General features: G+C 38.7%; 1 protein-coding gene across 3 annotated transcripts in view; it reads right to left on the reverse strand.

Moving 5' to 3' along the window:
- Window positions 1-437: 437 nt before the first annotated feature.
- The window catches only part of pnpla7a (patatin-like phospholipase domain containing 7a), a 30060-nt gene continuing 16435 nt past the window's right edge, over window positions 438-14062 (reverse strand). For 2 of the 3 annotated variants that reach the window (XM_023290827.3, XM_035957495.2), the window contains exons 27-36: window positions 13691-13847; window positions 12387-12503; window positions 12194-12263; window positions 11783-11899; window positions 11472-11620; window positions 11187-11339; window positions 10894-11013; window positions 8732-8816; window positions 6713-6828; window positions 438-4320 (exon numbers count right to left, since the gene is read on the reverse strand). In XM_023290827.3, the coding sequence (XP_023146595.2) occupies window positions 4183-4320; window positions 6713-6828; window positions 8732-8816; window positions 10894-11013; window positions 11187-11339; window positions 11472-11620; window positions 11783-11899; window positions 12194-12263; window positions 12387-12503; window positions 13691-13847 (1222 nt within the window). In that variant the 3' untranslated portion in view covers window positions 438-4182. The remainder of the gene's footprint in view (window positions 4321-6712; window positions 6829-8731; window positions 8817-10893; window positions 11014-11186; window positions 11340-11471; window positions 11621-11782; window positions 11900-12193; window positions 12264-12386; window positions 12504-13690; window positions 13848-14062) is intronic. The other variant, XM_055019281.1, reaches the window with a different exon arrangement.

The raw sequence follows: 14062 nt of genomic DNA on the forward strand, positions 1-14062 counted from the left end.
TTGTACAGTATACAGTACACTGTTGTTTCCCTTCAAAAATGCATTTCAAACTACTTTCTGCAGATTTCTGGTACTTTCTTAGGATATAGAAGTACTATCTCTTCCTAAACAAATAATGTTTACACCTATGCAGTACCTTTAGCAGCAATAATAATGATTATAAACCTCTACTTTAGTAGAGAGAACAGCTACAACGTGTGAGGTCGTTCTGGTAACTGTCCGCTGTGGTGCTGAAGAATATTTTATGATATCACCCAGCTGAAACCTGTATTATTGTAACATTGTTTTGTGTCATTTTTGTGTTATTTTGTGATACTTTAGCATCGTTTTGTCATTAAATTTGATTTATATCGTTGCCAATTATTGGTCATCACCCTTTCTTAATCACCAATAATCGGCATCAGTCCTAAAAAAAAACAACCCCACATCAGTCAATCCCAAGCTGATATTTTATTTGATATTTATTGATGCATGTTTGCCGACATCAGTTTTGAACTCTGGAAACTTGATCAGCAATCTAATCAAAGATATAAAGGAAAGACTACACTAACAAATAGTGGTTTATTAATAACAGCTGGTTATTATAAAAAAAAAAACATTCATAGAAACAAGTCGTGTTACAGGCTTATTGGTAAACTTCCTCATTGTACAAAAAAAAATCTGAATGACGGCACGAGTGGTTGTTGTTTTTTTTTCTCCTCACGGTTCATCTAAGGCTTCATTGCATTAACTTGATGGCACAATTCCACACATTACATCAGCGCTTCATCCATTACTGTGTCCCATTTAATAAAGTAGTGAAACGTTCGTTCTGCCTGACAACGTAAATTCATTGCGCTCAGTTTAAAGGTGGAGTTTGTGATTCGGGAGAAAGACTGCTGATGTTTAGAGAGTTGGCATGAGCCAGAATGTCTGTTCCTCTCATTTCCATTTCCGCCAGTCTGGTGGAAAAGCATCAACATGTACTGGAATAGTGTTGTGTGAAGCCACTTTATGGGTTTCCCAATAAAAAAAAAAACAGGGCTGTGTGCAAATACTGGATCACGCGCAGGACAAACAGCTGCCCACCATGAGGAGATATTTACTAAATTTGACCAAAACAGTGCATTGGATTGGAACCACAAGCTCCACCTTTACAAACAGAAAACACCAGCACCAGCACCACCGCCTCATTGGTAAGCAGCGAACGTTCTCCCATCGCCGGTTTGCTCACACATTCTCTGTCCAGACTCCGTTTAACCAACACCATATGGGAGCCCCGTAGTGTTTATCACAGCTTTTCTCTTTCTGTCTCCACATGTAAGGCTGCAGGCGCTGTAGCACCGGGATTTACCAAGATCACAGCTTCATGCAGGGAGGGTCACGAGGTGCTACACTGACTTGAAGGAAACAAAATCATAAAAACCTGACACCTGATACTGCAGAAACATTGGTATTGTGATGTGTGTGACCAGTAAGTAACAAAAAAATGACAGTACGGAAAGTTTTTCCATTAGAAAGCATTGACAAGTTTATGTTTCTGCTGTAAAATGTGATACACAATGTATTTATTGAGCCTGTTTTTTTAGTTAATCCCTTGTATGTGGTGTTATTTCGTTTTTCAAGCCTTCTATCTATCTGGAACCTGGCTCAAAAATCTAGTATTGATAGTATGGATAGGTACTTGTTGCATTGTTGTTACATTTGTTTCTTTTCCTTTTTAATAAAATGTAAGTAATGGGAATTTCTTTGGGTTCTGGACTGTTGTTCAAACAGAAAAGTACAATTTTTACATTTTATGTGGTTAATTTTCACCATTTCACCATTTTCTGGCATTTTAAATACCAAAGATTAATGTATTAATTGAACAAATAATCATCACATTAATCAATTGTTAGTTCCAGCCCAAATCGGGACTGAGATTAAGCTAACTCTATGGAAATGTTATATGAGGCATTTTAATCAAACCGATATAACGATTAATTTGTTATTAGTATTGTGCATTGAATTGCATTTCTGGAATGATTGTCCGGCTCATGTAAGTTGTGCATATAATCATCGAGGGCTTAAATATTAGATATATTTTGAATATAATATATGTATATGAAATATATCTGACAGTTTCAATGGCATACAGTTGCTAAGTATTTTCAATTTCAAAATCAAATTAGATCCAAATCACTGGAAATGAAATCAGAAACACTGCTTGACAAGCCAAATGATTTGTGTTACGACACGTTCCTGCGATAGCTTCGGTGCATAAACTGTACCGAGACCAGTTGAGCCTCAGAGTTCACTCAAAAGATCTGCACTGTCTGCTGCCCAGTCTGGGATAGATTCAAGCCAGAAAACAGATGGGGGGACTCTAGCGCCAGCCGAGAGGGAAACTAGTGCTTTGAAGTGGATTGGAATCATTACTTCCCTCCATGTCCCTGGCATGCTGGTTACGACAAAACTGTGCTGACAGCCATGGCCGCGGAGCACGCTGCTTGCTTTGCTCCCTTTCTGTTTTTAAATTAGTTTTGTTTGGCAAGCAAACCTTGGTGAGGATCATTACATAGAAATGAGAGAACAAAGCATTAAAGCAGTGGTCCTTAACCTTTTAGGACTGTGACCTCCTTTTTAGGATGAAAGTTTAGGGGCGCCTCGTGCCACAGTCAGCGATTTTAAAGTTCAGTTTATTAAAAAGGGGCACATTTTTTTGCATTAATCAAGTCCAGATTCAACTGTCACATGCAACTGGCATTTGTTTTTAGATGGTTCACAATTTGCTGAAAATTAAGTAGCACCATATGAGTGTGTAATAAAAAAACTACTGGTTTAGTGGGAAGGGAAGAGGGGACGGTCAGAGTTCACCGCCTGCAGAGCGGTTGACAACATCGGTGCATTGCTTGTGCTGTAAGTGTCCCATAAGTTGCAGGGAATGTCTCCATTACTGGTGGGATTTCTTGAAAACGAGCATTGGCAGTGGAGTCTCGAGGAAAATACAACCCTATTTGTTTTACTTATGTTGTGGTGATAAATTTCTGCAAAAATGAGCACTCAGAACTGGGTTTTTGGTGGCATCTTAATATGATTTTAGTTCATATTAAGTGATTTAAGCACTGTTCCTGCGAACCCCTGGGTAGTAACTCCCAGCTCAGGAACAGCATTAAAGGATAAGTTTACATTTTTTCCAAGTTTTTCTTAATGTAACAATACTAACACGTCAGTTTCTGAGATTTCTGCCACTGCAAATACACGAGAGGTGAAAGGCTTTTTATTTGTGGTGATGAAACTAGTGGAAAACGAGTCTCTGATCAGATCATCCACAGATGTCACTGTCAACAGCTTGCATTGATCTACTTTCTACTTAACCAATGTTTCTGGCTCAAAGGGACCTGGAGATTCAGTATGTGACCCCTCATTACAGGTTATAGCAGTACTGTAGGCAGTAGGTGTGAGCGATTCAGCCAATTAGTGATTTCATTTGAAGCATTACATTGGTCTGCACAGATGTTTATATCCAAATAGAAAGGGCAGATTTTGACAGAAAAATGCTTCTAATTTTTTTGTAAATTTTTCTTTCACACCCCTTTCATCTTCTCGTGTGTTGAATTTTTTACGTAACGTTTTAACAGTGCATGTGGCGCAGATCTCAGACGGATGTGTCAAAACTTAGTAACCTCATACCAAAGCAATCTGTGTGTTTACACAACAGAGGAGTGAAGAAATACATGTTTTGTAACGTTCAACTACCTCAAATCTGGTTAAATTTTCTCAAACCAAAATACAATCAGTCAGAATTCATAGCTTTCACCTGGGTCCAAGTAATGAATATTTCATGGAAATAGTATTGCCTCACCAGTGTTGCTTTTATCTTCCACTAGACTGGTGTGATTCATGTGAAGCTACAAGAAATCATCTCAATATGAGAAATGATTAGACCAGCGGCTGCTCTATAAACTGGGAATATATAGGTGCTGGATGCATATTAAATGCATCTAGCATCTACAGTATGTATTCTTTCTTTTTTTTTAAAGGGACTGTCCATTAGTTACGTCAGCCACACCGCTAACGAGGCCGGGTTACAGAGGTCAGAATGGTAATCGCTGTCACTCGAGAGCAGTTTGCATGTGGGACAGACTGGAGGGTGAAATGTGGGCAAAGACAGGCAGGTCAAACAGTGATGACCTGTTCAAGCAGAGCTCATTAGACGGGTCTTCACTTAATGGACTGTTTGGAAAGGACTTGAAGGTTTGACGGCTCTTCCAGCGGCCTGCCAGGGACGGCGGTAAACGGAGGGTGGCAGCTGGTGAGCGAGGTAATGGGGCGTGGACGTCCCCCGTCCAACTCTTCATCCTGAGAATTAGAACCAAGGGGAGACGGAGTTTTAAAATTACATTTCTGCTGCAGATTGTTAATCAAAGGAATTCCCTACCTGAAAACTAAAAAAAAATAATAATTAAAGGATGACTGTAAATTCTTTGCCATTCACTTTCATTTGGCAACAATATGCTACAATCAAAACATGGAAGAGAGAAGTATAACTGTGTGGTAAGAAAGACCTTAGTATCTGAGCATTACTATATTAGAAAAGCAAAAATAAAAATAAAGGACACACAGGGCAGCTTCTTTGTGTATTTTTTGCAATGTGCTTTTATTGTGACTTACTTCCCTATGTATCACTGTTACACTTTTTTTTTAAACCTGCCGAGGGACTGCGGATGTAAATTAGCATTGTTGCTATAATCCGGCATATTTACGTCCATTACTCTCTAAATGCACGTTCATTAATGTGCACTGTCCCTATCAAATAAAGAAATAAATACAATTATAAATTACTTTGAGGTAAACCTTCGCACCTGAGTTGGGCACCTCCCCATAGTTAATTCAAATTATCTCTTTACTCCGTTTGGGCGGTATTCTGAGTGACATACGTTTTCTTTTTACTTTAAGGAAATATTACAGCTGCACTCACAACGTACACATTTTTTCATTTTTTTCCGTACACATGCAATTGGGACGTACTACTGTGTCATAATAACGCAGCTTAAACTTTGACTGCTGTCATTTGTCCGTGCACTTTCAGCAGCTCAGATTTTTTTCTACTCGTGTACAACAACGCAAAGTATGTGACGAAACTGTACAGAGGATTGTGGATGAGAATGGCCAGAAATGAATGCTGGCTTGCTTATTTCAAAATTCGACTGGATGTAGTAGGACACCCAGGTGTTTTTGGAGCGCTACATTCGGCATACTATGCAGTTGGACTTGCTAATTCTTTTTCTGGTGTACTACATAACATGGATGTATGGATAATGGCATGGAATGTTTTCAGCACTAGAGATACAGTCATGGAAAATAATATTAGAACAACCCTTCTTTTCTTCAATTTCTTGTTCATTTTAATGTCTGGTACCACTAAAGGTATATTACCTGAAGAATACAATGAACACGACAGAAAATGCAGCTGATTCCATAATACTTTATGTCCTATATGACAAGCTTCAGCTTCATTGTATTCCAGGGTATATAAGAGGACATTTCATGTCATCAGCAGCACATGCAAAGGCCTAGAGTGGTTTCCTGCTGACATTCAAGCTGTAGCACAACTCAGAAGTTGTCAGCTTTCACATAATGCCTAAAACTAAAGAATTATGTGAAGCCACAAAGGCTTCACATAATTCACATGTATCATGTGACAAAAACAGACAGAAAAAAAAAAACATGGAATCCTTAAAGCTGTTTTTGGCAGAACAATGCCATAGTTATTGATGGAAGAATTTAAGTGACTTTGGTTATTATCAAGAAAACCATGGAAAATGTCTGATATCAGCTCTGAAATTAAACTCTTAGGAGCAATGTTTGTTTTTATCATTATATTTGTCCAAACAATTGTACCTTCAGTTGCACCAGGCATTAAAATGAACAAGAAATTGAAGAAAACAAAGGTGGTCTAATCATTTTTTCCATGACTGTATGTTTCGGATTTCTGCCTCGCAGTTGATCATTTTCTTTTTTGGACTTGAGTCTTTCCTCTGAATGTTGAGTTGCTGAATGGACTTTTTTTTTTTTTTTTTTATCTGGAGCAGCAAAAAGTTTTCCTGAACATTTCCTTAGTTTTCCTGGGTTCTATATTGTTCTCCTTCACTACGGTCACTCATTTCATCAGCTGTGGCGAAGCAGTAATTTTTGATTAACATAAAATACATTCATTTGTATGTAAAATTTCCATAGATTTAACAAGAGTGGAAAAAAAAAAACAAACAACCAAAAAACTTGTATTCCACCCAAAAAAGTACCAGCACAGTCTTCCTCTGAGTCAGGCTGGCTTCTGTCATTTGTGACTCTTTTGGAAACTGGCACGGTCCCCGACACCTAACTACAGCTAAAATCTAGAATTTTGAGTTGAATTAGGAGGCCTTGCAGTCACATCTAATTAATTTAGAATAAATTTTATAGTATTATTGATCACTTTTAAAGCATGAATTGGCCTGACTTCAAGATTACTTTAATAAGTTTTTGTACAATCGCCAGCAAGATACTTCTGACTTTCCCAAAGTCTAGATTTGAGAAGAATGACTTTGCCCTGAAAATGTGTCCTGCAGAGGTAAAAGTATGAATTTAATTTCAATGTGATACACCTTGAGAAGCTTGTTTTAGATGTGACTGAAATGAAACGGCTACTTAGGTGCTGTAATTCTGTAGAAAAGAGCCCATAGTGTCCCATCTTATAACCAGAGGTCTGTACCGTGTCAGCGGTCTCCTCCTCTTCAGTGTGCTCTCCATAGCGATTGTACATCTCCATGTCAGACAGAGCGCTCTCCAGTGCCTCCTCTTCGTAGTCGGTGTGGTAGTCTGACTCTTCTGATGAAGAGTGGGGGACAGGAAGCACAGAGGCACATTGTGGGTGAGTAAGTTGGAAAATGTGGAGTGTAAACGAGGTGACAAATGCAAGTGGGTGGGCAGGTGAATGAGTCAGAACAGCAAAAATGTGCAACATTGTGAGAAGTCACACAGGGCACGCTGATGAGCGATGGATGACAAATAGCTTATAAATAGGACAAACAGGAATGAAGAGAAGGATGCAGATAACTGAGAAAAATAAAACCATCGCTGCATTAGGCTCAGTGGTGCTTGAAAGTTTGCAAATCCGTTAAAGTTTATTATATATTTTCATAAATAGAACCTAAAACATCATCAGATTTTCACAGAGTAGAAGATGATATAAAATAATGTAATAGTAAATGTGTCTGAGTGGTAAACGTATGTGAACCTCTAGAATTAGCAGTTAATTTAAATGTGAAAAGTCTGATCTTTACAACACGTTTGTGGAAGTGTACCATGACACAAACAAAGGAGCTTTCTAAGGACCTCAGAAAAAGCTTTGTTGATGCTCATCAGGCTGGAAAAGGTTACAAAACCATCTCTAAAGAGTGTGGACTCTACCAATCTACAGTCAGACAGATTGTGTACAAATGGAAGTAATTCAAGACCGTTGTTAATCTCACCAGGAAGGTCGAAAAACAAAGAACCCTCCAAGAGCAAAGCATGTAGTGGTCTGTGTGGTCACAAAGGAACACAGGATAACTTCTAAATAACTAAGGGCTTTTCTCACATTGGCTATTGCGAATGGTTACGGGTCCAACAGTGGCGTACATGGCAGGGCTGCAAGCAGAAAGTCGCTGCACTCCAAAAAGAACATGCTGCCCACCCACAGTTTGCTAAAGATCACATGGAGAAGACAGAAGGCTTTTTGGAAATATCTTGTGCATGGATGAGACCCAAATAGAACTTTCTGGTTAAAATGAGAAGCATTACGTTTGGAGAAGTGAAAACGCTGCATTCCAACACAAGAACTTTGTCCCATCTGTGAAACATGGTGGTGGCAGTATCATGGTTTGGGCCTGTTTAGCTGCATCTGGGCCAGGACAGTTTGCCATCATTCTTGGGACAATGAATTCTGAATTATAGCATCAAAAACAGAAAAATGTCAAGACATCTTTGCATGAAATGAATCTCAAGAGAAAGTGGGTCACATAACAAGACAAGGATCCTAAGTGCATAAGTCGTTCCACCAAAGAATGGTTCAAGAAGAATTAAGTAAATGTCTCGGAGCAGCCAAGTCAAAGTTCTGACCTTAATCCAATGGAAATGTTGTGGAACAACCTGAAGTGTTGTGAGGAAATCCACCAACATCCCAGAGCTGGAGCTGTTCTTTTCAAGCTGATGTACATGACTGATCAACAGTTACTGGAAGCATTTACAGGGTCAGACCAGATACTGAAAGCAAAAGTTCACGTACTATTTCTGCACAGATGTATACATATAAGATTATAGATGATGAAAAATAATATTTTTGTTCTCAAAATTTCAAGCACCGCTGTAAATATTTAATTAGAATTGGAATGGAAATGCCTAATTTAGAGTATTCTTTTGAACAGTTCATATTCTAAATAAATACTATATGTTCACTTCTCCATGGAGTGTGCCGTGTACACACATAATTCATATGAGTCAGTTTGTTCAGTAATGGAGATCAATTTTTCTATCTCCTCCCATGTAAAAAAAAAAAGATTCATTTCCTCATAAAATATGACAGGAAATAGAAAACCCACCCAAAGACAAATAAGAGCACGTACAGGAAGACAAACATTGAGCAGAAATGGTAAAAATCCTTCATGAGGACACTGTGTCTGCACGTTTTAAAAAGTGCCTTCATCTGTGTGGCTGAAAGTGACAGCGTTGGAGTGAGTGTTGGTGGTTTTACCGTCCGCCACGGCGGGTTTGACAGGCTCGATGCGGGACACAATTTCTGCCAGATCAGTGAAGGAAGCATTAGGACACGTCACCACCTAAAAAACAAAAACAAAACATTCAGCTGCAGTCACTCTGATGTCATGCAGTTCCATTAGTATGAGCTAATTATTCCAGGCGGCAGGTATCAACACCTCAGCTGTGAGAACATGATACGCGCTCGCTAATGAAAATATAAATAGCAGCCAGCAGGTTTAGTAAGGTGAAGGGTGCAGGGCTGATCTGGATTTAGTCTTTGTGTCTCCATTTAGGTAGCATTGTGCTGATGTACCATATCGCTAAACTGCTGTGTTGTGAAAAAGCCAGTATTTACTGCTGAGTCTTTTGAATGCAGACCTTTTTAAGCAGTTTTCTTTCAGTTAGGCATGTGCTTTTGGAGAGAAAAATGTAGAAATACAAATATTGATTAGAGGCTGAACAAGGATACATCCTCACTTTGGATCCTGCAGCAACACAGTTTATCACACTTGACCTTGAGTTCCTTTCCAGCTATTGTCTTTTTCCTGTTGTTGTCAGCTAAACTAGCCACACTAACATCCCCTTTTGTTTTGAAATCTCTGCCACCTGTTTTTTTTCTATTCTACTGAACATAATGTCAAATCTATCACGGAAAAAGATGCCTTATTTCCCCAGAGAGCTGCCTACCCTACGCTAGCATCTGAAAATAGAAAGACACTCATTAACTGTCTGTGTGTGATGGCTATTGTTTTAAAGAATGAGAATGGAAGCCATTTATGAGGCAATGTTAAACATTACTGTTTCAGTTCTGTAAAAAACAACAGCAATGCCATCCTTCCTTCCACACTTGTTCAGGTGCATTTGTTAGTTTGTTGCTTTGGGGCTATTGTCATGATTCCTTTCAATATCAACCCTGCTATTCTTCCCTTCATCCTCTTTATGTTATTGCTCAGACTGAAGGTAAATATCTGATCTTTCTTCATCATTCTCTGTATTTCTTTTTAGTAGATGCTTTGTCTTTCTTTGACATTGCTGGAGGACAAATCTAGTGTTTGGTAAATCCATTTCCGTGAACTTGAACAGCAAACGGATTCATAGTTTTAATGTTATTACTTAACAGAACTGTAGCCCAAGGCCTAAAGTCTGACACTCTAAACAACAAACTCCAGCTGACAAAAGGATATGTTGTAGAATTAATAACAAAGGAAGAAAATACACACAATATACTAAGCCTATTTGGTCAATTAAACATTGATGGATTAAAAGTAAGATAAATTAAGTGGATGTAAAATGTGTCCGACAGAAGTGGGTTTATGGAAAAGACTTTTTAGAAAAGTAATTTGACATTGACATACCAGAAGTAGTGCACCTCCACCATCTTTCCTTTAAAATTGTAGTCAATAAAACCTCTGACAGGTGAGGAGAATAACACCTATCAGCTCATTTCAATATACAGCGTCAGGCAGTTGTGGTTGATCATTGTATATTCTGCCAACAGCTACACTATGCTGAATTTGTTATCGATTTGTCCATTGACTTGCCATTTTCTTGGTTGTGTCTTCACATCAGATTAAGTAATGTGCTGTTGATGCCGTAAAAACGAATATTTATTGATATTTAAATAATCCAACAGTGGATTTATTAATTTGAAATTAAATATTTATAGAGAGAATGTGTGATTATGGCAACAAAATAAAAAATTTTGTTTGTTTTTTTAATGCACAACAGGCTTGGTTTGGCATAGGAGGGTACTACATCAGTTTTCTGTATTGTTATATTACATATTCTATATTACACAAAACATATTAATCATGTTAACTTAACCTTGGCAGTAACAAATATTATCTATATTTACCTCTGAGGGCAGCATGAGTGGTTGCCACACCAAAAACTGGGTCATTTATCTATTTAACCTGATAAAGGTTCATAAATTACTTGAATTTGAATTTTTGCATCTCTTAATTTCACACATTTAAGTTGATCCTATGTATCTCTGGTAAAATTTTTAGTCCGCACTGAAAAAGGTAACAAAGTTGTGAGTCACAGTGCCAACACAAAATGAAAATGATTACTGCTTTGTATTGAACTCTCCCGATTGATTTTCTTGCCATATAATCAACAGCTTTTCCATATATTGATCACTTCCCCAGTTCTTACATTGTTCTTGCTCTGGGTGTTGTGGAACTCCTCTTGGTGTCTGTCTTTCAGCATTTTCTCCACCACACCACTGCGACTCCACACATCGAACACAGTCTTGCCATGCTGGTATCCCACCTCCTACATCGCACAAATGCACACAAACATTCACGTGTTAATATTATTTTATATGCATACTATTGGCTAAAATCATTAAAAGCAATGCAGATAAATTTGTGCAGAAAACATTGTGTGAATTTGTTTGACATTAGTCACTGAAATCAGTGGGTAAAACAAATAGTTCGTAAACTTACAGCAATCTCGTCAAATTTGCCAAACTCCAAAGTGCGGTATCTGTCGATTGGAGGTCTGATATACTCGCAGTAGTCGCTGTTCTTCACTGACTCCAGCTGCCTCACACAGCACACGTAGGCTAACCGAGTCTGAATCTCTGCCATGTTCAGCACCTACAGAAAAAAAACTTATGGATCACTGAAAAACACCTCCAACAATATACTCATTGTTATTCATACGACTCGATTATTTTTAAACCATCCCCGCGTAGCATGTTGTGTCTTTCTTCTTAATCAATCCATCACCTTTACTTTCTCAGCTAGGGGGTTGAGGCGTTTCCATAGCAGCCACCAGCCTGAGAGTGAGTCGCCATAATTAGTTAGGTTGGTTTCATCCCGACTGCCCACGTCAATAGCAATCACCACTTTGGCCCCCATGGAGCGCGCCACATCAGCTGGGGAAGTTGGAGGAAACCAACACCGTGGGACAAAAGACAAAGAGAGCAAAAGTAAAATATACAGATAAAACAGATTATACCGAGGTACTGAGAGAGACAATGCTAACTTCATACTTGCCCTTATGAAGTATTAAAACTAAAAAAAGGAGTGCTACAAACCAGGCAGGTTGTTGATGTAGCCTCCATCCATCAGCAGGTGTCCATCTTTGGGGTCACAGAGAGGAGGCAGATATCCTGACAGAGACATGCTGGCACGAACGTACCGCCACAGAGAACCTCAAACAGCAAACAGGCAACTCTAAGTTTTTTGCTGTTTAAGCATGACGCGTTTAATTGAAAGCAACCAAGCTGAACAGACTGAAAATGAAGCTCATCATTGAGACTAATTGAAGGGTCAGTTCACTAACGAGGACAGTGATAGCAGAAATGACAGAGGTGGATCTCCAAACTTGTGCGCATAAATCTTTTACAGCTAGATAAGGAAACTTTCTGCTTTGTCCTTGGAACAACTAACCTTTTAAGCAAAGGACAAAATAATTCTTTACAACAATAAACAAGCACTTTACTTACCATCAGTATGTACTCTCATGGTTGAGGCAGTGATGTCAGTAGTGATATTGAAATATGGGATCCAAAGGTCCTGCAAGCAAAAATGATTACATGCAACAGATAATATGTTCAAGTGATGCATTTACTTGTCCCAGACTGTCATATTTCTGGATGTCTATCTGCTAAAAGTATCCTTGCAGTTCTCTCTTCTCACCTCAATCTGTTTGCTTTTGAAGACGTTGCTGATGCCTGAGTTGAAGGCAGCACCAGAAAACATGGAGGTGACTGGATATGTCAAATCCAGAACCTTCTTAAAAACTGAAGTCATTTCCTACAGGGAAATCCAGAGAAAAGGAAGATTAGTAGTTTATTCCTCTATACAACTCCTTAATGTGTAGCACAAACACAAAGTTTTTCCATATTGTTTTTTCCTTCTAACAATCCATGTTTTATAGTCTTTTGAAAAATTTTGAAAACATAAATTCACTCCTTATGATTTTTTCCCCACTTTGTTCATGTGACTTTGCTGAGGACAAACTCTTTTTATGGCACAGTGGTTCTTTTAATTCGATACTAAGGAGCAGCAACCCAGCCAGCTGCTTCTGTATGGAAGGTTCAGAACCAAGGACAGAGCCAGAGGAGGAGGGGCTATATACACCGTGGGAAGACAAATCCTACCACTGCTCTGCCTGCAGGCCTGAAGACAGAGCAGGTGTCTGAAATTAGCCATCATGGAAGGTTACTGTGTTAAAGACCAAAGGATGTACTTCATATCATAACCAAAAGGGTTCTGTACCAGAGGTGGATGTAAAAAACTATCCAGAGGTGCAACAGCAACCCATAACTCCTGATGGTTCATTATGTTAAAAGCAGAACAGAAGCCTAAACTAGGTTAAAATTAAACCATTTTCTGTTCAAATAAGTGACATTTAATGCACTTAGTTTTTGAAAAGTGTAAGATCAGAAAACTGAAAGCAACTGAAAACATTCTTCAAGTGCTAAACTCAAGTCCTCCTCAATCCAAAAGTATACTGTTCTTATCTAAATAATTCCTTCTAAACAATTTGTTTATCGATTATTTAAACTAATTCTTAAGTAATTAAAAGTGCGCCATCTAGGGAGAAAACACAAGGTCCAGGCTCCGCAGTCAACCGATGTTATGTAACATCCTGAAGATGTTCGATCAAGGTCATGAAGCATCAAATCCAAGCACGGCTGAATAAACTCCAAGCAGCTTTGCTGAATATCATCCCCCATCTCTCTAATTTAATTTCCTGTCGCCTCCGTAGCATCCTTGGTCTAATTTAAGTAGAAAAAAAGGAACAAAAATGCTTTAAGAACTGTTCTTGTAGTCCTTGTAACAGCCCGAAAAAAGGACAAAAACTGGACTGAAGAGTGGGTTAAAATCTGAAAGGTATTTTAAGGATTACAAAGAAGAGCAATTTAAAATACCATCAGTTGTTTCTCCGAGATCTGGATTTAATACAGGACATGTGTCATTCCTGCTTTGACTCTCACCATTGCCCATTCTCTGGCCCTCATCCTCATGCGGCTGTGGCTGCGGTCCTCAGCATATAGTGCCCCCATCAGGGAACCGATTGAAGTGCCACCAATGAGGTCCACCGGGATGCCAGCCTCACAGAGCGCCCGCATTATTCCCACCTGGGAACATCCCCTGATTGGAGGGTGGAGAAATAAACATGGAAAGACAGAAAAATGTAGCTAAAAAGACAGAAATACTGAAAAAGATCAGAAACTAAAAATCTTTGTGATGATGCTTTAAGGCTTTAAAATCCACATCTTATTTACATCTCAAATCATCAAAGTTTTAGAGCAATTTCTGCTCAACCATCACTGATTTGCTTGAAGATTTTACAAAATCTAGATATT

Source organism: Amphiprion ocellaris, chromosome 17, assembly GCF_022539595.1.
Source record: "Amphiprion ocellaris isolate individual 3 ecotype Okinawa chromosome 17, ASM2253959v1, whole genome shotgun sequence".
Lineage (NCBI taxonomy): Eukaryota > Metazoa > Chordata > Actinopteri > Pomacentridae > Amphiprion > Amphiprion ocellaris.